The sequence below is a fragment of the Lontra canadensis genome, unplaced genomic scaffold (genome assembly GCF_010015895.1).
Source record: "Lontra canadensis isolate GAN:19392208 unplaced genomic scaffold, GSC_riverotter_1.0 scaffold28, whole genome shotgun sequence".
NCBI classification, from domain to species: domain Eukaryota; kingdom Metazoa; phylum Chordata; class Mammalia; order Carnivora; family Mustelidae; genus Lontra; species Lontra canadensis.
Genome location: NW_022631022.1, coordinates 12,648,266 through 12,673,736, shown reverse-complemented (window position 1 = coordinate 12,673,736; position 25,471 = coordinate 12,648,266). Strand labels below are relative to the sequence as shown.

The window sequence follows — 25,471 nt, the reverse complement described above, 5'->3', positions numbered from 1 at the left end:
CATCAGTGTATACTTGCAGCATTTCCTCAACAACAATTGTGCTGATGATCTTTAGTTTTCTGTTTTAGTCATTTTATTTTTCTTTAAAGATTTTACTTATCTATTTGTGAGAGAGAAAGAGCACAAGTAGAGTGAGCAGCAGAGAAGAGGGAGAAGCAGGCACCCAGCTAAGCAAGGAGCCTGATGTGGGACTTGAACCCAGGACCCTCAGATCATGACCTGAGCTGAAGGCAGATGCTTAACTGGCTGAGCCACCCAGGCACCCAGTTTTAGTCATTTTAATGCATATGTACTATGGACTGTATCTCACTGTGGTTTTAATCTGCATTTCCCTACTAACGAATAACGTTGAACATCATCTTATGTGCCTGTTGGTTGTTCATGTCTTCCACTGTGACAAAACCATTAAAATCTTCCATCCAATTGTTTATTGGGTTGTCTTCTTACATAGGTATTATGTACATATGTACATAACTGTCTCACTGTGTAGTGAGGCAAGAGTCTACTTTCATTTGTTTCCATAAATGTATCCTGACCTGTTCCTTTCCCCCCTTATTACCTTTCATTAAAATCACTGAACCATACTTGTATAAATTCATTTCTGGTCCCTGTACTCTGTTGTTTTGAACTTATCCTTGTCCTTTCACCAATTCCATCTTGTCTTGATTATGGTAGCTTGATGCTAAGTCTTCAAATGAGGCAGTGTGAGCCCTATATCTCTGTTCTTATTTTTAAAAGTTCCTTTGACCATCCTCGGTCATTCACACTCTCATATAAATTTTAGGATCAACTTGTCAATTTCTACAAAAAGCTTACCAGAATTTCTAATGGATTTACATTGAATCAACAGATCAATTTAAGAACAGACATCCTAACAATATTGAGTTTTCCAACTCAGGAACATGTTGTATCACTACATTTACTTAGGACTTTAAAACATCTCTCAGCAATTTTTTGACAGGTTTCAGAGATATGGTCTTTCATTTCTTTTGTTAAATTTATTCCTAAGTATTTTCTCTTTTAGTGCTACTACAAATTAATTAAAATTTAATTTTCCAGTTGTTTGCTGCTGATAAAATTTTAAGTGACTTTTATAGCCTTATATCATGAGACTTAGCTAAATTCAGTTATTAGTTCTAGCAGTTATCCTTCAGATTTCTCAGGAAATCCCTATCAGGAAATACACAATCATGTCATCTATAAATACAGTTTTACTTCTTCCTGTCTAATCTTTATGCCTCTCATTTCTTCTTGTCTTAATGTAATGGTTAGGACTTCCAGCATAATGTTGAATTGAAACAGTGAAAGTAGACATACTTGCCTACTCCTGGAACTACAGGACAAGGCAAAGTATTCATCAATAAATATGAAGCTTACTATACATTTTTTGTACACTCTTACTCACCAGAGTAAGAAAGTACCTTTCTATTCCTAATTTGTTGAGAAATTATTTTCATAAATGGGTGTTGGGTTTTATCAAATGCCTTCTGCAATAGAGAAATGGTCATATGTTTTTTCCTTTACTCTGTTAGTACATGGAATGATTTTCGAATGCTAAACCAACCTTGAATTCCATTATCCATTTCTATCAGTCAAAAATTCTCTAGGCTGTGTGAAAACATGACTATAGTTGTTTAACCAAGGATGGGTTTATTTTCTCACTTAACAAGCTTGAAAAAAGATGATTCAATGCAGAGGTACCATCTTTCCAATGTCATTAATGTCCCAAGCTCTTTCTTCTCCCCCTATTCCATCATTCTTAGGGTATGTCTTGCCTCGTTGTGGTTTTAAAATAGCTAATGAATTTTTTGCACTGACCTTCATCTTAGGTAGGAAAAGGAAAGGAGAAGCAAGCAGTAAGGAGTAATACTTTTCTATAAATTTTTAGCAGATTTCTTCTTGCATTTCCTCAAAATTTGTCACCTGGCTACATCTAGTTATACAAGAGTTTGGGGAAGTGAGTTTTGCTTGGTTTTGTTTTGTTTTACTAATTTAAAATGACTTTGTAAAAATTTCAATGTGTGCTTTTTCTTTTCTTTTCTTTTTTTAAAATTTTTATTTTTTCAGTGTTCCAAGATAAAGTGCTTTTTCAATGTGTTCCCTATTTCTTAATAATAAAAAATTTCAAACATATATAAAAGTAGACAGAATAGAATAATTAACTGTCATGCATTCATAACCTGCCTTCAATTATCAACTCCTGGCCCATATCACTTCATCTTTATTTCTATCTACTTTCACATACCATATTATTTTGAAGAGAATCTCAGATATCAAATACTATACTTTCAATCCATAAATATCTCAGTAGGTATCTCTCTGAGATAAGGGCTTTCTAAATCTAACTACAATTACATTATCACATCTTAAGGGAAAAAGTGTAATTATTCTTTAATTTCTTCAAATATCCAACTGGTATTTAAATTCCTAAAAGGCAAGGTTTTTAGCTGAACACATTTCTTCTGTCCCTTCCCTGAAACCATGATTCTGTTAGTAAAAAAGAAAGGGAGAATATATATTGAGAAGGAAATCTGCAGCACCTGCCACACCATTTGCATTCTGTATATAAAAAGTGGCTTATCTATTATATTATTGTAATAGTATATATAAAAGTTGCTTATCTAATATATTACATATATTCTTATTATACATTATGAGTCTTACTTGTTGATGTGCCAAAAAATAAGAGTGTAATAATCCAAACTCCAAACATTTAAGTTGATTTTTAAAATCACATAAAATCTTATCAAATTTTTTTGCCTGTTAAATCACCTTAATATAAAATATTAAGCAGTTTTCATCAAAATGACACTGCTCAATATTTAAGTTCTAGGTCCAGAAGAGTATGAAGCCTACAGCACATTTAATTCCTCTGCCCTGCAAAGTAATCGTGCTATAGCCTGACACCTAGCTTTACATTAAGAGATAAAATTAGTGGGGTGTGCCTTATATTAGGGGACTGGTAATTAAAACTTCTGAAGTTTTGCTACTTCATAGTTAGTAATACTTTGGTTAAGCACAAACCGATTCATTCTTGAAAATTACTGTAAGGCTTTGGGATGCTCAATAACAAACATTTAAAAGGTAATACTGTTCCAAACCAGGATTATATACTTTGTGCACTTTTTCCCCTAACACATTTCTGAGTGAAAACATCTTCCTAATACAAACAGTCAGCTAAAATATGTTATGAATTAGATAATGAACATGGTTAATCTGCCTATCTTACCTGTGTAGCAGTATAACACAGTGGTGGTCACCTATTCTAAAGCCTGATCACCCACGTCCAAATTCTGACTCTGCCATTTATTAGCAGTGTTACTTTGGGCTAGTAAGACTCTCTGTGCCTTTCCTCACCTGGAAAATGGGGATAAGCATGGTTCCTAACTCACAAGTTCATTTATTGACTTTCCAACACACTAGATCTTGAGAGCTTACAGTAGTAAAGGCCTAGAGTACAGTAGTAAAGCCTAGAGCATAGGTTTCAGATGCAGAGAGATGTGGGTTCAAATCCCACAGGTTTACTTATTGGGTAGTTTTTATCTTTTCTGAACACCTATTTCCACTAAAATAAGAATAGCAGCACTTATCCCAAAGTGTTGTGACAACTGCATGATACAACCAATATAATTGCCTGGCATAGGGAAATCACCCAATAATTGTTAATTATTATTATTACATAGTGATTTTACAACAAAATATTCCATTACTAAAGATGCTAAATATTCCCAAAACAAAGTTTACTATTCTAAATTCAGATAAAATCAAACTCTTAGCTTTCAATAAAGAAATATGTGCTTTTACCTATTTCTGAACACATCAGGATCAAAGGCCAGACGAGCCACTATTTGCTTACGACTAAATTTGTGTAATAGTATTCATGTTCCTCAATCATATGAGGAAAATGGCTTTTTTAAAAAATATTTTAATTATTTGTCAGAGAGAGAGAGAATGAGAGCACAAGCAGGGGGAGCGGCAGGCAGATGGAGAAGTAAGCTCCTATGAGCAAGGAGCCAGATGTGGGGCTCTATCTCAGGACCCTGGCATCTGAATCATTGCTCACTCTCTCTTGAAAATGTCACTACTTACTAAAAGAAGAAATTAAATCTTTCACCTTAGCCTCTATACTATAGTACTTATTCTCAATATGCCGAAATAATGACCTAATATTATAAATAGATTACGGAAAAAAAAGTAATGGACTCACTTTCCCAGAAAATATAAAGAAATCATTGTACCTTTTGTGGCAAGATTTCTAGATGCTGCAATTCTAGTAAGGCTTTTATGTTTTAATTTGGTTCTCTCTTCTCCAACTTGCTTTCCTTGTTCACAGAATTTCTCTTCTCTCTGAATTCTTTTTTGTTCTTCAGCTTTTCTTTGACATTCTTTCCAGGCTTCCAACTCTTTAGTTGCTTTTAGTCGTTCATTTTCTTTCATATTTTCTATTTTTTTCCTCTCCTCTTCTTCAATCTATAAAAATTACAATTATAAAAACTTAAAACATGCAAAATGTCGTATTTTAAAAATAAGAAATTTATTATAATAATTAATTAGTCTTACCTCTAAACTCTTATCATTGTATCTGTAGCAGTAGTAGTAGTAGTGAATAAAAACTTAAAATGGGAATGGTAAATGATTTAGCATGTCATGGAATACAGGTTTTAGTTCCAGATTTACTATTAATTATTAATACAATCTTGAGCAATCATTTTCTCTAGCCTCAGTTTACTCACATGCAAAATGGAGGCAGGCATTCAATTAAATGATATCTAAAGGCTTGGTTAAAAAAACATTTTCTAAAAATCAAGTCAGTTCTCCCAAAATTTACATTCACACACATTCGCCTTTCTTTTTTTTTTTAGATTTTATTTACTTATTTGACAGACAGAAATCATAAGTAGGCAGAGAGGCAGGCACAGAGAGACGGGGAGGAAGGCTCCCCACTGAACAGAGCACCCAATACGGGGCTCGATCCCAGGACCCTGAGATCATGACCTGCGCCAAAGGCAGAGGCTTTAACCCACTGAGCCACCCAGGTGCCCCCACATTTGCTTTTCTACTTATGCCAGTGTTCTCTTGTCTTGGGACTGAAGTTGTGCCAATCTTCACCTTAAGGAATGAGGGAATAGTAAGAAAGGAAATGGGAAGGATAAACTAGTAAGTGTGTCTCTGGTGGGTTTGAACTTTGAATGCTGCTGCCAACTGCATTTGCAATAGCAGTTATTTGAAGCTTCCACAAGAAAAGCTAATTATCAGATGAATTTGGAAGCAGTACATTGTACAGGAGTGTGCTTTTTCTCCCTTTCCCAAACTTCCTTCATATGGGCGCGGAAAAAACCCTGTGAAAGAGCAACTAGTTGGTGTATATGATTGACTCTACGTATCTGACTTTCCTGTGGTAACAAAAATATTCTCACCTCTATCCTCTGGAGAAGCAGTGTCTAACAACTTTTCTCAGTGACGGCAATGTTTTGTGCCATTCAACACAGCAGCCACTCACCACATATGGCTAATTAAGAACTTAAAATGTGGCTGATGTGACTGAAAAGCTAATTTATTTTTTTAGTTTCACTGATGTAAATTTAAATTAATTTACATTTAAATAGTACATTTAACACAGCTCTAGAATAATACATTGGGATGAAGTTTCCTAGATGCTGAATTACTTCAGGATACAAAATAAACATAGGTATGAAACTGCACTAAAGAAGTGTTCTGTAGGGGTGCCTGAGTGGCTCAGTGGGTTAAAGCCTCTGCCTTCCGCCTGGGTCATGGTCCCATGGTCCCATGGTCCTGGGATTGAGCCCCACATTGGAGCCTGCTTCCCTCTCAGCAGGGAGCCTGTTTCCCTCTCTCTCTCTCTGCCTGCCTCTCTGCCTACTTGTGATCTCTGTCTGTCAAATAAATAAATAAAACCTTAAAAAAAAAAAAAAAGAGGTGTTCTATAATATCTGCATGACCTAATACCCTGTTCTGGAAGACTGTTATTTTCCAATTGGACTGTGGAACACTGACTTTAAAATAAGCCTCATGGATTACTGAACAGGAGTTTCCTATAGTCCCAGAATTGCACATAAGGCCAAAACTAAGCACAAAAGATAGTTACTTTTACATATTCTAAGTTCAGAGAGTTGCCAGTGAGCTGCCAATAGGTTGGGCCAGAAGAATCTGTGGCAATGAGCCAGACTTTAATTGCCTGACAACAGTGCATGATGAGCTGTCAGTGTTAGCCAAAGGCAGCCACAACCTAAAAGAAGATGACAACTGCACCCAGTTTAATGATATGTTTGCTTTTTTTCCTGCTTCCTCTCTGCCCCAACAGATGGAAGAAGGAAAAAGTATGTAGATTCAGAACACCCTCAGTCCCTCATAATCCCTACAAAGGGAGTGAATTTTGAAAAGCTTTTAAAAATGTGTAACACTAAGTCTTAATTACCAAAAATGAGACTGTCCTTATACCAAAAAGTAACAGGAAAATTATGATATTATAGTAAAGATGTAATTAAGAAAACTATACACACACACACACACACACACACACACACACACACAATTTATAATAAGCCAAATAAGAAACAAAAAAGGTCTAACCCTTCAGGGACTAAAAAGGAAGAGGAGGGACCAAAAAAGGCTTCACTGAATAGGTGACAGAGAGACTAGAATGAAGAGAAAAAAATGAAGAATATCACAAAATTCATTATAATAAAAGGAAAAAGACTATGTCAAAGAAAAAGATAAATATTAATCTTTGAAATTCTTTTATTAAAAAATACAATATAAGAAACATAGCACTTTTTAAAGGAGGACTGTACAGTAACATAAAAACTCAGAAAGCTAGAAAAATAATCATCACATATGAAGAAACTGGATTTTAAGAACTCTGTGCTACTAAAAACAAGAAGGATGCCATTAAGTGTGGATTATTATTTTAATATAGACAGTAAATGTAAATAATAGGAGGATAAGAACAGGTCCTAAACCAGATTCCTGAAAAGGGGAAATCTTTTAATTTGGAATGAATGTCTGCTTCATTAAGTCAATGTTCTTTGTAAGCAAATCTCTATTATGAATTACATGTACAAATCATAAATAAAATATTAGCAAACTGAACCGAGGGAAATATTAAAATTATAATACATCTGTATTAAATAGCGCATTTCTTATTTACAATATTAGGAAGTCAAAAGAGAAAAACATTATGATCTTAGTACATGCCAAAACATCAGTTGATACTAGGAATAAAAGAAAAATTTTAGCTTAATAAAAGGACTCCTACAACGTCACACTTCATGGTGAAGCACTAGAAATATTTCTAACAAAGTCACTAAAGCCACTATGTTTAATATCTTATCACTTTCCTAGAGATCATAACCTATATCACAGAATTTTTAGAATAAATGTAAATTTCATGTATATTTAAAAATTATACATATGAATATATCTATTTAAAAATAATATATCTAAGATATAATATATCTATTTAAAAATAAATATAAAAATATGAATACAGATTGTAAGTAAATAAAATTGTCATTATTTGCAAATAATATGGTAGATTACCTAAAAGAACTGAAATAAGAAACTGACAAACAGAACTATTAGAAAAGTAAGTTCAGCAAGGCAATCATATAAAAGATCAACTTTATATGAATTCATAAAAACTAACCTTTCTACAAACTGGCAATAAACAGAAAAATACAATGAAAAAAATCATTTCATTAGTAATTGATTAAAAAAATTTCAAAATGCTAAGAATAAGCTTAACAAAATATGAGTAAGTCCTAGATGTATGTTAAATAATTTTGCTGAGAGGAGACCTGGGTAATTCAGTCAGTTAAGCGTCCAGCTCTTGATTTCGGTTCAGGTCATGATCAGGGTCATGAGACTGAGTGGCATGGGGCGTGGAGCCTGCTTAAGATCCCCTCTCTCCCTCTCCCTTTGCCCCTCCCGCCACTTGAGTGCATGCTCTCTGTCTCTCTAAAAAAATAATAATAATAACAATAATTTTGTTGAGGGATAAGTCCAAATAAATGGAGATAAATATCATGTTCCAGGAGGAACATGTAATATATTGTATTAATGTAAATATATTGATATTCTGAAAATTAATGTATAAAGTCAATGTAGATCTAGTCAAAATACGAAAAGAACTTCTTAGGAAGCTTGTAATTAAATGTAAAATTCACCTGCAAAAAAAAAATGTACAAGTTTTATAGAGGCATGAAGGGGTTGGCAATTCCCATACACAAATATCAAGTATAAAGCTGGACAAATCTATCAAAAAGAACCATTTCAGAACACTGGAAACTAAGCAAAGTCAGCCTGCAAATTGAGAAGTGTTTGTTCTAGAATAAATGCTAAAGATACAGGTAAGAACAGTGGGATGTTGTGTCCTTCTGCCTGTGGTTGCTCCCAACAACCCAATGTGAGCCTAAATAATGAGAATGGCAGTTCTGTCAATATGAACTAGCAAAAAGAACCTAATAGCTTTGTTGGCAAAAAGGGTGCACTCATTTCAGGGTGGGGGGAGATGAAAACCCATGCTTTTGGTGGATAAAAGTGATAGACTTTTTTGGGAATGAACAGGGAAAATTTGAAGTTGGAGTCTGAAGTTGAAGTCCTGGTTAATGTGAATGTCTGACTAGTCAGAAAATTAACAGAAAGATCATGTAAATAAGAAAACCATAGAAGGTCTATGATAAGCTTACCATACAACTCTGGCTAAACAGAAAGCTATGTATTTGTTGGGGAGACAAATGAAACCATGGCGGGCACCTGGCTGGCTCAGTCAGTAGAATATGTGACTCTTGATCTCAGGGTTGTGAGTTTGAGCCTCACTTTGGGTGTAAAGATTACTTAAAAATACTTAAAATACTTAATACTAAAAAATTACTTAAAAATAAAATCTTAAAAAAAAAAATGAAGCCAAGGAAGGGTTGAAAACTGGCTCTTACCACAAAGGAGACTAGACTGACTTCACAATTAAAGTACAGGCAACCTTCTAAAAAATAAGCAGCCTTCAATAAATAAGCTAACAAACAAATATAAATAAAACAGAACCCAGAATTGTTATAATCTGTTAACTAAAATGTAGTTTTCAAAAAATAAGTAAAATAAAATATATAGTTTTCAACCAACTATGTTTCAGAAAATAATTGGTGAAAAATTTCTCAAATTTGATGAAAACATTAACCCATAGCTCCAAGAAGTTCAAGAAACCCAAAGTAAAAACATAAAGAGATACACCTAGATACAACTTAGTAAAACTGCTAAGTTAATATAAAAGCCAAACAAAGAGGAAAATCTTGAAAGCAGCAAGAGAAGGAGGACTCATCATGTATGGGAAATGACAATACAAATAAGATTAATTCCTCATTAAAAATGATGGAGGACAGAAGACAGTCAAAGGCTGTGTTCAAAGCACTGACCAGGAAAAAAAAAAACATATAAACTAGGAATTCTATGTCCAGCAAAACCACTCTTCATAAATGAAGATGAAATAAACATATTCTAAGTTAAATAAAGCTGCTGTTAGCAGACCTGTCCTATAAGATATACTAAAGAAAGTTCTTCAGGCTGAAAGGAAATGGCACCAGATACTAACTCAGATCCACAAGAAGGAATGAAGATCTGCAAGAAGGAATATGTGGAAAAGTATAAAACACAATACAAATAGATAAACAAAATGTGGCATATACATGTTAATAGACCATTACTCAACCTTCATATGGAAGAAAATTCTGACATATGCTATGATGTAATAAACTTGAAGATATTCTGTTAATGAAATAAGCCAGTCATGAAAGGACAAATATGATATGATTTCAATTACATGAGGTATCTAAAGTAGTCAAATTCATAGAAACAGAAAGGAAAATGTCAGTCTGAGGGAAGTGGGGATAAGAAGTTATTATTATTTAATGGGCACAGTGTTTTAGTTTTGTAAGATGAACAAAGTTCTGGTGGATGGTGATAATAGTAGCCCAACATTAATGTATTTAAAATCATTGAACTGTACAATTAACAATTTAAATAATGGGTTTTATGTTATATATATATATATTATACCACAATTTAAAAATAAGTTTAAAAAGACAATACAAATCAACATCAACATATGATAAAAACTCTCAAAGTGGGTACAGAGGTAACATACCTTAGCATAAGAAACAACATATATGATAAACTCACAACTAACATCATATTCAATGGTGAAAAGCTAAAAGCACACTTTTACCACTTATGTTCAACAGAGCATTAGAAGTCCCTAGTCAGAGCAAGAAATAAAAGGTATCCAAATCGGAAAGGAAGAAGTAACACTGTCACTATTTGCAGCAGACATGATATTATATAGAAAACCCTACAACAAGTGTCTACTGATGAACAAATAAAGAAAATTTGTATATATATAACAAAAGAGCTCTAGTTTCAGCTTTGACAGGCAAAAAGACTCTTTCAGAAGTGGAATAAATGGAGAAGCCCAGAGTCAAAGGTGGAGTTTAAAAAAATATATCAGACACTAGAGACCTTTAAAGCCTCTGATACCCACAGCCACAGCTAACATTAAACATAGCAGCCCTATTGAAATAAATCGACACCCTAACAGTCTAATAACCTCAGTTTCTACTACCTGATACATGTCTAGCTTTCAATCAAAAATTGCAAGACATGCTAAAAGGCAAGAAAAACACAAACATAAAGAGACAATAATCAACAGAACCAGACTCAGATATAACACAAATGTAAGAATAATCAGACATGGAATTTAAAATAACTGTTTGGTAAGAATTCTAATGGAAAAAGTAGACAATATGCAAAAATGCTAGGTAAGAATATCTCTTTTTTTAAAGGTTTATTTATTCTAGGGGGAGGAGGGGCAGAGGGAGAGAGAATCCCCAGCAGACTCACCACTGAGTGTAGAGTCCGACTCCAGGTTAATCCACAACTGTGAGATAAGGACCTGAGCCAAAATCAAGAGTCAGATGCCTGAGCCACCCAGGTGTCCCAGGTAAAAGTATCTTAAAGTATTATCTCCCACATGTAGCTATATATCATTCTAATAATGAATTCCCTTAAGAAAGAAAATTAAAATTCAGTCTAAAGTTTAATAAATATAGTTTTAAATTTTTTCTTGAAAGTTATAAACTTCTGAAATTATTTAGCTATGTTCTATGGAAATGGGAATCCAGTGTTTAGAAAGATAGACATCTGTTACAGCCCAAGCTAAAATGTAGTTCTCTTCTGTGAACTAAAACCATGGTCCCCAAATCCATATGTTGAAATTCTAACCCTCAATATTTGGAGATAAGACCTACAAGGAGGTACTTAAGGTTAAAGAAGACCATAAGGGTGGGATCCTAATAAAACAGAATTTGTGTCCTTATAAGAACAGACACCAGAGAGCTTTCTTTCTCTCTCTCCCACCCCCCCACCTCTCTCCACTGTGTGAGAATAGAGTGTGTAGGCAGTCATCTGTAAGTCTGGAAGAGAGTCTTCATCAGAAACCAAACTGACCCACACCTGGAGCTTGGCCTTCCCAGCCACCAGAACTAAAAGGGAATAAATTTCTGTCATTTAAAGCCATGCAATCTGTTGTTTTTTGTTATGATAGCTTGAGCCAACTAAGACACTTCTCTTTTCCTTTTGGCAGATTTTCAAAATAGGTGAAAGGGCCCAAAGAACTCAGTAAGAGCTATAAGGAGAGCCAATGGCTAATTAATTCACAAACCAAAAATAAAACTCATGAATTACTGAAAGGAACTTGTTCAGCTTTCCCACAAATTAGGACGTAGGTTATTCTCCCTTTCAGTTTACTTCATTACATTAATATCCGAACTTACTATAAAAAGCATAAGAATTTGTAGGTAAGTTGGAAACTATACATGTAGCCAAGGATAAAAGCAAACTCTTATTACACTAATTAGCTCTCTCTCTCTCCTTCAACAGAAGTTATTAGGTGGTAGAAAATTCTGTTTTTACACTACATGACTTCATAACCCTATCATCATTTGTTTGGTATCTTTTAAAGATTCAGCTTCAGCTTACTGATGGAGATATTTTTCTTAAGCATGTACCAAAGTTTACTATACACAGAGACTGTATCAACACATTTAATGTTACACCTGTTACAAAGTTCCTGTTTGAGTAGCCTTCAAATTCAAGGAACAAGGGTGCCTCTCTGGCTGTCAGTAGAGCATGCGACTCTTGATCTCCACGTTGTAAGTCTGAGCCCCATTTTGGGTGTGGAGAGTACTTTAAAAAAAAAAACAAACCCTCAAAGACCAAAACTGACAGAATTGAAGAAGAGATGGTTTCTCAAACCAGGTTTGGGCCAATGAAAATGAGTTTATATACTTTTGTACCCTAATCTTCATCTTATACTTGCTGCTCAGTAATAATTTTATTCATCTCTGATAACTGATGTTTGCAAACAATTTCCTTTTTAGAGATGCCTAATTGCATTCTGCTACTTCCATCTCAAAAGCCTTTGCTGTTGAGAAGACAAGAACCATTCAACAACTTTGGTTCTTTTCTCTAAACAAAAGTATTTCTTCTTCCACACTCTGTTCTTTCCAAAGTTAACAGATACCCTAATGGGTAGAATGAATGAATGAATGAATGAATGAATGAATTTTAACCACATCTCTATAGAAGATGAAAAAGTTTGAAATAAAGAAAAAAAATTGGACATACATAGGATTGCTGAAAGTTTACTTCTACACAAATGCTGTGAATCTGGAATATACTTACACAAAAAGGAGGTAGGTCAGCATTCTTGACAAAATGAATATATAAGAAAGGCATTGTCAGAGATTACTGCCTTTTCTGATGTTACCACATTAATAGCTAAAGTTAATTTCTCATATGCTTAGAAATTTGTGAGATTCACACCGAAAATCAGTACATTCCTGTTAGAGCAAAAAGAAATTAAAGTAGGAAAAATGGGGTGCCTGGGGACGCAGTCAGTTAAGTATCTGACTCTTGGTTTCAGCTCAGGTCGTGATCTCAGGGTCATGAGATCAGAGTCTGCTTAAGATTCTCTCTCCCTCTCCCCTTGCCCCTCCCTGTTCACATGTGCACACACACATGCACACGTGCTCCCTCGTGTGCTCTCTCTCTCTCTCGCAAATAAAGAAATAAATCTTTTTTTAAAAAAAAGTTAGGAAAAATAACCATAAGAAGGTAAGTATTGCCCTCTTTTAAAAAAAGTTTCTTTATTATGAAAAAATACATGTTTATTATTGGGAGAACACAGAATATACAAAAAAATTACTAGTAATTTTATCATCCATTCATTTTCTATTCATTTTTATGACCCTGAGATCATGACCTGAGCCGAAGGCAGCGGCTTAACCCACTGAGCCACCCAGGCGCCCCTATTCATTTTTAAAATTATGAAAATAACACTGTAAAGTCTCAGGATGTAAAATCAATATAAAAAATTAGTTGCATTTCTACACTAACAACAAATTATCAGAAAGAGAAATTCAGGAGAAAATCCAATTTACAATAGCATCAAAAAGAATAAAATACTTAGGAACAAATTTAACCAAAGGAATGAAAGATCTGTACACTGAAAACTATAAAATATTGCTGAAAGAAATGAAAAAGACACAAATAAATGGAAAGATATTATATGTTCATGGATTGGAAGAATTAATATTGTGAAAATATCCACACCACCCAAAGTGATCTGGAGAGTCAATGCAACCCCTATCAAAATTTCAATGGCTTTTTTCACAGAAATAGAAAAAAGAAATCCTAAAATTTATATGGAAACAAAAAAGATTCTGACTAGTTAAAGCGATCTTGAGCAAGAAGAGCAAAGCTGGAGGTATGATACTTTCTGATTTCAAACTATACAAAACTATAATAATCAAAACAGTATGGTATTGCCATAAAAAACCAGATACTCAGATCAATGGGACAGAACAGAGAGCCCAGAAATAAACCTATACGTGTATGATCAATTAATTTTTGACAAAAGTACTAAGAATGTACAATGATGAAAGGATAGTCTATTCATTAAAAAAAATGGATAGAAAAAAATCGATATTCAGATACAAAAGAACAAAACTGGATCCCCCACCTTGACCATACAAAAAAAATCAACTCAAAATGGATTAAAGAGTTGAATATAAAAACTGAAACCTAAAACTCCTAGAAGAAAACATAGGTGGTAATCTCCTTGACATTGGTTTGGCAATGACTTTTTAGATTTGACACTAAAAGCAAAGGCAACAAAAGCAAAAATAAGGCGAGACTACATCTTCAGAGCTTCTGTACAGAAAAAGAAAACAGCAACAATATGAAAAGGTAATGTACTGAATGGGAGAAATATCTGTAAACCATATAACCAATAAGGGGTTAATATGCAAAATATAGAAAAACTCATATAGCTCAGCAAGAAAATGAATAAAAACTTTAAGGTGGGCCAAAGACCTGACTAGTCATTTTTCCAAAGAAGATATATAATAGACAAACATATTTAAAGTAAACAAAATCACTATCTCCGAAAGGTGTCTACACTACCATGCCATGTTCACTGCAGTATTATTCACAATAGCCAAGATATAGAAATAATCATTTTTTAAAAGATTTTATTTATTTATTTGAGAAGGGGAAGGGGACAGAGGTAGAGGGAGAAGCAGACTCCCTGCTGAGCAGGGAGCCTAACATGGTGCTCTATCCCAGGACCCCAAGATCAAGACCTGAGCTGAAATCAGATGCTTAACTGACTGAGCCACCCAGGCACCCCTATAGAAACAATCTTAAGTGTCCACTGGTGGGTGAATAAAGAAAATGTGATATGCAGTATGTATATACACACACGCACACATTACACACACATTTTAAAAAAATAGGTATCCATTTATTTTCATGTGTAATAGGAAAAAACATAACTAGCACATAAGATTGATGGCAGGATATGTTGTTTAGTATAAGACTAAAGTTTGAAATAAGTAAAATAAAAAAAATATGTTGAGCAAAGAAAATATTAAAGAAGAAAAGAGCAGGAGGTCCTCAGTTACAACAAGAATTGTGGAGGTGGTACATGAATGCCCAGAGTTTGGGACTCACTCTCCAAGTTTTGATCCAGAAGCTGGGCTCTGTTCTGAGACCCCTAAGGGCTCTACAGGGAGACCCTCCTGGTGCTCAGAGCCCAGGACATCACCATAGGAGTGTGTGGTGGATCCAGACCACCCCAGGGAGGAAAGTAGGTTTTGTTTCATTTGTTTATGCTCTACAAGACATCTCAGAAGTTAAAAAGCAACAAAAGTGGTTTTCCTTAAAAGAGAAGAAGAATCTTCTAGGTACAGCCTTGAGGAAGCAATAGTCACAGGGTAGCCTGGGTTGGAGGGTCGGAGTGGGACACAGCTGGGTGGGGATAAACAGGGAGGTGGAAGGGACACCCCAGCACTGTCCTGGAAGAGTGTGCACAGGTGTGGGGTTTGTGTACACAGCCCCAGTCAAGGCTATAGGAGGAACACTAACAGCTCCTGGACCCTGTTTCCCAGCATACAACTGGCACTTAATGCCAAATCACTGTGGCACTGGGAGAAGTGCCAGAAGGCAGGGCAGAGGGGTGGCTAGCGTCCCTGGTATATCAGAGTATACCAACCTCTTCTCCTGAACATTATGCTCATTATATACACACACATACACATATCTTATGTATATATTATATATAACATATGCATAATTTATATGAAATATAACATGATATCGTTTACATATAGAATTTTTTTTTCAAGTTGAATTCATGGAAACAGAGCAGAATGGTGGAGGTCAGGGGCTCCAGGGCAGGGGAAATGGGGAGAAGCTGTAACAGGGTATAAATTTTTAGCTGTAAGTAAGCACTAAGATCAAATGTAAGGGTAACTATATGAAGTGATATATGTATTTTCTAATTCCATCAAACATGTATTTTTTATTATGTTCAGTTAGCCAGCATACAGTACATCATCAGTTTTTGATGTAGCATTCAATAATTCATTAGTTGCATATAACACCCAGTGCTCATCATAACACGTCTCCTCTATAATACCCATCGCCCAATTACCCCATCCCTCTACTCTCCGCCTTTCTGTAACACTCAGTTTGTTTCTTGGAGTCCAGAATCTCTCATGGTTTGTGTCCCTCTCTGATTTCTTCCCATTTAGTTTTCCCTCCCTTCATGATATATGTATTAATCAACTTATCTATGGGATTCCTTTCACAAAATATATGTATATCAACAGTTCAGATTATACACTTTAAATATATTACATTTTTTGTCAATTATACGTCAATAAAACTAAAAAGTAAAATACTTAAAAGTAAAATAAAAGCCACCATGGCAGCACTTTGAAGGAAAAACAAACAAAAAAATGTATTTGATCTGTAAAACTTCTCAATAAGAAATATCAGAGATAATAAAGGTAAAAAATAAAATTCAAAAGGAATAGTGATACAAAGACTGAGTACACTAACAACACAATTAGGTGTCTTGTGATGGTAATAACTGTTAATAACAAATAAGGTAAGAGAATGAAGATTTCACATATAAAGTATAGGTCAAAGGAATTAGAACAGGAGATACCAAAACACAGAGCCCTAAGAATGGTTTATAGGGAAAATGTTAAACATGCAAAAGCAAGAAGCAGGATTATGAGAAAGTAAATAGGGTCAATAGTGCTGATGTGCTTTGGAAGGGAAAAAAATGCAGAAAAAGGAGGGGCTGGGGGATATAAAAAGTGCTAGGAACATGAACATTACTATTAAAAAATAGAATTAAAAAAGAGCCAAGCAGTTCCTTGTGGTTTTTGTACATTGTACAACTTCCAATAAAGAGGGCATCCGGTTCACTGATAAGAACTTTTTAAGACCCTATAGTATAACCTAGACAATTTCAGAAAGCAACTCATACCTCAACTGCATGATTATACAAAGTTGTTTCACAGTTTGAGATTTCTGGTTTCAACTTTATGAAAATGACAGAAGAAAGCACTTCAAATTTCATCTACCTAGGTTAAAAGTTCAGAGCGTAAAAGTGTTGTAGTACTTCCTCTGAAGAAGAAAACAAAACAAAATAAAAACTCAAAAGAAAAGAGGGCAATCTACAAAACAAAATAGTAAAGAAGACAGACAAAGCAAGCAATAGCAGTCAAAACTGTCAAAGAGAGCATGCGTCAGAAGATCAGTTTGGCATCAGTATTCCAAACTTTCATTAATCACCTCAAAACCCATAGCTCCACCTCAATCTCTTTCCCTCTTGCCTCCTTCACCCTGAAAACAAAGGATTCTTTTAACTGTCTGTGTCCTTAAGAATTTTCCTAATCCTGTTATTCCTTATTCCTGCCCTCTAGCGTCCAAAGATAAAATATCCTGCTCTTAGCTAAGACTAATTTTTTCACCTGTTCCAACCTTCATCCCACCTTTTCCATCATCATCATCAATCCCCTCCTTTGGTTGTATTATCAATTTCTCCCTCTTTACTAGCTTTCTTCTTCAACATATAAATATGCTCAGGTTCTTCCATCTTAAAAATACAAAAGCTCTGCTTCCACACTGCAACCACTCCATACTCATTAGCCAGAATGAGCTTTTCCAACATACAAACCCAATTAACTTGATATTCTTGCTGAAAAATCCCTAAAGAGTTCCCCATTACCTTCAGAAAGACTTTCAAGATATTAAGATTTTATTTCCAACCAATAAATACTCCCTCACTGGGCCATATTCTGTCATGGACTTATCTGTCTTGTAATCATGGACAAACTATCTGTAATTTCTCCATTTACTCCTCAGATACCTGTAACTCATTCTCTAATATGCAAAATATAGAAGAACTCATATAACTCAGTAGCAAGAAAATAAATAAACACTTTTAACTTGTAAAAAACAGAATAGATAAATTTATAAAGACAGAAAGTGGATTAGTGGTTGCCTGGAGCTGGAGTAAGTGGGAGAAATGGGGAGTGACTCTTAACAGACACAGGGTTTCTTTTGGGGTAATGAAAATGTCCTAAAATTGTGCTGATGGTCACACTTCTCTAAATATTATCAACTAATGAATTGTAAGCTTTACATGGGTGAATTATATGGTATGTGAATTATATCTCAACAAATGTATCGCTTGGGCACCTGGGTGGCTCAGCAGTTTGAAGCCTCTGCCTTCAGCTCAGGTCATGATCCCAGGGTCCTGGGATCGAGCCCTGCATCGGCCTCTCTGCTCAGCAGGGAGCCTGCTTCCTCCTATCTCTCTGCCTGTTTCTCTGCCTACTTGTGATCTCTGTCTGTCAAATAAATAAATAAAATCTTTAAAAAATATATATTGCTAATTAAAGCTTTAACTTGAGGGGAACCAGAGTGGCTCAGTCAGTTAAGTGTCCAACTCTTGATTGCAGTTCAGGTCATAATCTCCGGGTAGTGAGACTGAGTCTGGCATCAGGCTGGGAGTCAGAGTCTGCTTGGGATTCTCTCCATCTCCTTCCGCTCCTCTCCCTGTTTGTTTGCTCTTGCTCTCTAAATAAATAAATCAATCTTTTTTAAAAAAGTTTTAACTTGGAAGCCTCAACAGTTAAAAAGATATTAATATGTCAGTGTTCGGTGTTCAATCTAGGCTCTTCTTGTTTTAAATAATCATATCCATTTTTCCAAGATTGAAAAAGAAGTAAAACACTTTCACCATAGAAAATTATAATTTTTTTACTCCCTTGGAAATAGAACATTCTCTCTGAGACAAGTAAATCTATTATCTAACCTTTATACTCTCCACTTTCATATAGATTTTTAGGAACACATGGAAGTAATAGAAAGCCTCTATAACATAGTAAGTCCTATAACCAAAGTATAAATAAAGAAGTGAGGAAGTACAGTGATTGGAATAAATTATCCTTACAGAGTTTACTATTACCTCTTTAATGAGAGGACTTTCCCATCAATCTGCAACTTACCTTCATCATAACATTTAGTGCATATTTTTGATCTTCTCGCCTTGCTGCTGCTTTTGCTTCTGTAGCTTCTTTTGCTCTTTCTTGTGCTTGTAAAATAGATTTCTCCCTCATTCTTTGCATCATCTCTTTGTCAACTAAAACAAGAAATATCACTAAATTAGGATTATGATGAGTGTTTTACTTAGGAGAAAACTGCTTAAGACCCTGATCCAGGATGCAATTTGGGCGGGAGGTGGCGGAGGACAAATTCACATAGAGAAGTGAAAGCATTTCTCAATATTAAACTGGCCAAGAAGCTAACATTAAAAGGTAAGCAGGCAACTATAACAGCAATTATTTACTGCAGAGGTAGAGAAGGAGAGAGAAAGAAAATATGAATGAGAGAAAGTGGGAACAAGAGGAAGGGTGAATCAGAGTGAGAGGGGAAACAATGAGGACAGGGAGAGGGACATAAAAGGGAGAGGTGTAATGGGAAAAGAGAGGGGGAAGTGGTAAAGAGAGGGGGATGGGACAGGATGGAGGGAAAGAGTACACATTTATCCTTCTCCCTCTTTCAGGAAACCAAGGATATTTGCTTATAAATCTAATCACAATAAATCATCACTATGAGGTCTCCTAGAAGAGAAGATGAGATTTGTTTTGTGATAGCGTAATAAATCCTACAATTTCGAAGTAGTGAGTATAAAAGATAAATGTACTTCATAATATAAATGTCTTCGTGATACTTGTTGATACAGCTGTTGTTTGTTGCCTACATTCATGATGGAAGGGAATGCTAAATTTCAGTTAACAGTTAAAAAAAAAGTCTGGAATTTTAATTTTCAAAGAAATTGCCTTAAAAAGGAAAAGGGGGGCGCCTGGGTGGCTCAGTGGGTTAAAGCCTCTGCCTTTGGCTCAGGTCATGGTCCCAGAGTCCTGGGATCGAGCCCCACATCGGGCTCTCTGCTCAGCAGGGAGTCTGCTTCCTCCTCTCTCTCTGCCTGCCTCTCTGCCTACTTGTGATCTCTATCTGTAAAATAAATAAATAAAATCTTTAAAAACAAAAGGAAAAGGAAAAAAGAAGCATGGAATTTTTACTAATTCAAGATCTTAACTAGGCCTTAGGACTGGAAGTAAGTCTGAAACTTCTCCCAACCCTCCTCCTGTTTAATAACAGAGTGACAGACAACTGGACCAGATTCAAGGATAAAGGATGAAAGAACCTACTTTCACATTGAAAAATAATGAAGAGTATACCAAGAAAAAACTTCAGAAGAAAATTAACCTATTATGTTCTGAAAAATGAGGAAGACTTGGCATATAGATTGGAGTTCCACACACTTCATGTGAGAAACAAAATTGTTAAAGAAATAATTTCACTGAGTTGCTCTGTAACTGAGTTTGATTTCTAAAGGACTTTCAACCCTGGTTTTTGAAGTAAAATCAATGCTCATTACTTATTACATAAGCTAGTTTTAAGACTGTGTTGGTCAATCTAAATCAGAGTTGGCACACTATGACCAAATCTAAACTACTGCTTGTTTCCTCTAGCACACAAGTGAAGAATACTTTTTACATTTTTAAATAGTTGAAAAATCAAAATAATACCTTGTGACATAAAAATTAGATAAAATTCAAATTTCGGTGTCCATATATATGTATTGTTTGTTGGCTACTTTTGTGCTACCATAGAAGAACTAAGTAATTGTGCCTGAGACCATAGGGCTCCTAACATTCAAAATACTATCTGGTCCTTTACAGAAAGAATTTGTTAAACCTTGGTTTAAATGGTCAAATTTTGGAATGGATGATCATATTACCATGAAAGAGAAGACTCAAGCAGGTGTGCATTGAAAGCAGATTTATAAAATAGAGAGGAAGATCATGATTAGGAAATAAAATTATTTTCCCACTCCTGGAAAAGATAGCCAAGCACGTTAAGAAGAGAATTTGACATAGAAGAAAGTGTCATGTAGGGAAAAGTAACAGGTTTTCTGACATGATTCTTCTTTCTCTCTCTCTCTCTCTTTTTTTATTTATTTACTTGTCAGAGAGAGAGCGCCCGAGTGAGAGAGAGAGAGAGCACACAAGCAGGGGGAGCAGCAGGCAGAGGGAGAAGAAGGCTTTCCGCTGAGGAAGGAGCTCAATGTGGGACTCGATCCTAGAACCTTGGGATCATGACCTGAGCTGAAGGAAGACGCTTAACCGACTGAGCCACCTAGGCATTCCTTGATTCTCCTTTATATCCTAAAAAGTTGGCAGACAAAATATTTCCTGGAGAGAGACAGACACACACACACAAACATTTAAGTCACTGGTTCTCAAGCCTGGTCAGTCATCAGAATCACCTGCGGTTCCACCATTCCCAAGCTGTTTATTTTAAAATGAACCATTATAAAATAGATGATGGTTCTGGTACCATCTTACTTTAAAATTAATATCATCAACAAGAACTGAAATAAATAAAGTGTTTACATTTGATCTTAGGTAAGAAGTCAGAACACCCTGGGTATGTTTCATGACAGAGTCCCAGGCCCCATCTCAGAATTACTGAATCACAAAGGAAAGAATGAGTAGGACAGCAAAAATGTAGTTTTTAAAAACTCTTCAGTTAGGCTGGAACCCACTAAAGAGCTAAGGTAACCTGGCTATGGTAATCTACCTTAGCCAGTATTTTCTGAGCTGAATACTAGACTTTAGATAAAAATTCTACCTGGTCTTGAGGGTTACAAAATTAAATTCCACTGCAAGGTATCAAGAAAGAATTATTATAAAGGACTGCAGGGTGCCTAGCTGGCTCATTTGGAAGAGTATGTGACTCATGATCTTAGGGTCATGAATTCAAGCCACAAGTCAAGTGTAGAAATTACTAAAAAATAAATTTAAAAAAAGAAAGCCTGCAATCTCCCCATTGTCAGTAGTTCCTACTCAAGACTTAATGCCAGAGGCCTAAGAGAAATTTCAGGCAGTAGATATAAAGCCCTAGAATACATGACAACCAGAACAGGGAGGAAGGAAATAAAGGCAAAGCAGCAGGGGCAATTACTCAACCACAAAGTCAATTGTGGCAGAATAGAATAGAGTACTCATTAAGAGTACAGAGAACAGAGGATCTCGGCTTTGCACACTATAATCCCTGGAAAGATTTTCCCACTCACAGAAACTGATTTGATTGGTCTAGGGTGAGTTTCAGATATCTGTATTATTTTAAAGTTTTGTAGGTGATTCAAATATGTAGCCAGGGTTAAGAACCACAGCTTTAGCATCAAATTGCTAAAGCTCCAGTTCCAGTCTGCCACTTATTAGTTGTGGGACCTGTGCCAATTATTCAACACTCTGTGTCTCAGTAGCCTCACCTTAAAAAAAAAAAATGGGGATCGGAGGGAGGTAACCTAAGTAATAGGTTGTTCTAAGGATTACCAGATGTGTTAATCCCTAATACAAAATAAGTGTTCAATAAAGATCATACCAAGAGGCCTTATCCTCTGAGAATACAAGCTCACATCTGTTTGATAGCTATTATAAATGTGCTCTAACTTTTGAATTATTCAATCTTTATGTTATTTAAGCAGCAGCTGAAGCACTATGTCATTTAAATCATGCTCACGTTCCTATTTTTTCTTCTAGAAGAGAAACAATTGTTCTGAAAAAAAATTTTTAAGGTATAAAATATAAAAAGCACAACCAGATGAACATCTTTTAATAAAAAACTTACCTCCTGACACAGAAAGGGTCTCCCACATGGCCACTTCTTTTTTATATAATGTGAATACAATAGTGTCATTCCCAATCTTGGCTTTGCTGTTTTCATCGTCTATGGGTGCATAGAGAAACACTTCAAATAGAAATGGAGAAAAGTTGACCTATTCAGACGGGAGTAAACAGAGGTTAATTTAGTTAAACAAAATAAAGACACAGCCGTTAAGAAACAAGAGATAGAGGTCCAGATCCCTTTTCTTAAATTCCTGCTATAAATTTATCCGAATAACAAGGCATATGAAGAAACCCTGGATAAAAATAATCTCTGGTCTGATGACATCTTTCAAAGATGAGGTATCATCTCATGAGATTCTACTTTAAAAAAAAAAAAAAGAATTAAATTTTAGGACGCTTATTTGCAAGAACGCGCCTGTGGCGTATACAGAGCCGCGCTCTCAGAAGCTGGGGACCACACCCCGGGGACACGGCAGGCACAACTCGAATTCCTACCTTCAGATAGTTTTCTGTGCAGAACACGTCCGCGTCTCTGACGCAGACGCCCCGGAGAGGCACAGAGATAAACACCGCTGTCTTTGTCTGCTGCCAGTTGTAATCGCTCACCTGCAGCGGCATCTCGGGAGGTGGATGGACTGGAGGATGCGGATGGTTAGGACTAGCGCGGCTTGGTTGCTACGGCAACCGGGGTTACTACGCACCAGCCCTTCCGGGTCAGGCCGGCCAAGGTGCCCCGGCTCCCAGCGTGCCCCGGGCGCGCCTCTGAGACCGGCTCACAAACTCCCCTCGTGACTGCCCGGGCTTCTTGGAGCGGGCGGTAAGACTACTTCTGTGGCTATAATCCGTTCCCTGAAGCCTGAATGAATCATCGAATAAATAGGTCTTCCTTTAAGAAAAGAGCTTTGCTCCCGAGGATGCAAAAAAAGAACAACAACAACAAAAACGAGTTACGGTGGAGAGTGACCTGACCTGTGAGAAGCAGGTGCACCGCCCCTGCGCCTAGCAGCCCTGGCCTTTTGTTCTGATGGAGGCTGTCAGAACATCATTTGTTGTTCCTGTTTTGGAAATTTCTTGGCCGTACAGAGGTCCTGGACTGGGAATTTGGCCTTAACTATTGCAGTGCTCCAAATCCTGTTAACTGTAAGGCCTCCAAAAGATCAAATGTAGGGTTCCTTACATGGTTTAAGACCTGGAAAGAAATGGCCTTATGACTCAAGTGACAAATGCTTGGCTGCAACTCAGCTGTAGGATAGCTTGGATTTACACGGATACATTTTACAATTGCTTAAGAAGACAGAACCTTAGCTCTGGAGTGACTTTAAAGGTGATGTAGTTCATCCTGCATATTTAAGGAATTTGACACCCACACATTTAACCCCACTGCCATTTAGATTAATGGCAGAATAATGATTAGAATCCTGTTCTCTTAACTCCCATTCCAATAATCCTTCCCTAGGTTGCTTTCTCTAGACTCAGTTTATAAGTTACTGAATTTAATGTTTAAAAAAAAAAAAAAAGAACAAAAAAAGGGGTGCCCAGGTAGCTCAGTCCGTTGGGTGGCTCTTGTTTTCCATTACGGTCCTGATCTCAGGGTGGAGAGAGCAGAGAGGCCTGAGCTGTGTGTTTTGGGAAGAGTCTGTGTGAGTTTCCCTGCCTTTCCCTCTGCCTCTCTTCTCTCTCTCTCTCTCTCTCTCTCTAAAATAAATAAAATCTTAAAAGAAAAAAAAAAAAGAAAAGAAAAAAGGACAAAGTTAATTTACCCAAATTTAAGCACCTATGAACTACTTGCCACCTATGGATTTGGATTTTAAACTTTTTACTTTTGCAGGCCACTAAAACAAATTTTAAACCTCCTGGAAATACTTGGGAGAAAAAAAAATATATCCTCTTTTCCCCCAAACAGGCTACCCCTCAGTACCTTATCTAATTTTGTCAGAGGTTCATCATCTCAAGGTTCTGTAACTTTGACTACTGGGAGCCATTCTTAGACTTCTTTTCCTTTGTCCTCACTTTTGGCATTTTCTTCCCTTTGATTCTATTCTTACTTTTACCATTTTGTTTCAGACTTTCTTGTGTCTTCAAAAGAGAGGATTTATACATTTCTTTCATGTAAAATTTTAAAGACTAGATTCTCTGACTATATAAAAAGTGAGATAATGTATGTATGGAAGATAATGAAAGGGATACTTTTTGTCATTTGGGGCTTTAAAAAAAAAATCTATTAGCAACCACTTTGTTAAGCACATACACACCTCTGCAGTTAAATTGTTCTCTGGACTACCATAGCCTTACTAAATTTCCTACACTCTGAATGAATTATCTTTTTAAAAAACTTGATAAGTTTTATTACTGAATCATTGCATCAACTATTACTAACTTAAAACACTAATTTTTAACATTGTTTTATGATTTATGTATTTATCTAAACAAGGTTTCACAACCTTGAAACATCCCATCTTAAAGTCTTAAACTATTTATTACATTTTAAAAATAAAAGAGATGTAATTTAACTCATGTATAGATAGAAGTTTGATATATAGTAGAGGTGGCTGTGCATGTAAGTGGGGAAAAGCACAGAAAGGAATGGCTCTTGAATACATTGTTGATATGAAAAATGGTTACCACATTAAAAAAGGAGATTAGATTTCTACATCATATGGTATCATACACAAAAATGAACTTAAATGAACTAAAAACAAAAGTTTGGATATTAGAAATACATACGTAGCAAAAAAATACATATCCATATGACCTTGGAGCAAGACAGGAATTCTTAAATAGGACATAAAAAGTACTAACCATAAAGGAAAAAGATTCAAAATTTGAACTAATACTAAGAA

The 25,471-nt window shown here is 35.7% G+C and overlaps 1 protein-coding gene across 1 annotated transcript in view; it reads right to left on the bottom strand.

Annotated features, from left to right (window-relative positions):
* The window catches only part of DNAAF4 (dynein axonemal assembly factor 4), a 51,073-nt gene extending 27,680 nt beyond the window's left edge, over positions 1 to 23,393 (bottom strand). Inside the window, exons 1-4 of the mRNA XM_032864910.1 lie at positions 23,127 to 23,393; positions 22,633 to 22,780; positions 18,939 to 19,072; positions 4,239 to 4,470 (exon numbers count right to left, since the gene is read on the bottom strand). Coding sequence (XP_032720801.1) covers positions 4,239 to 4,470; positions 18,939 to 19,072; positions 22,633 to 22,780; positions 23,127 to 23,249 — 637 coding nt within the window. The 5' untranslated portion in view covers positions 23,250 to 23,393. The remainder of the gene's footprint in view (positions 1 to 4,238; positions 4,471 to 18,938; positions 19,073 to 22,632; positions 22,781 to 23,126) is intronic.
* Positions 23,394 to 25,471: the final 2,078 nt, after the last annotated feature.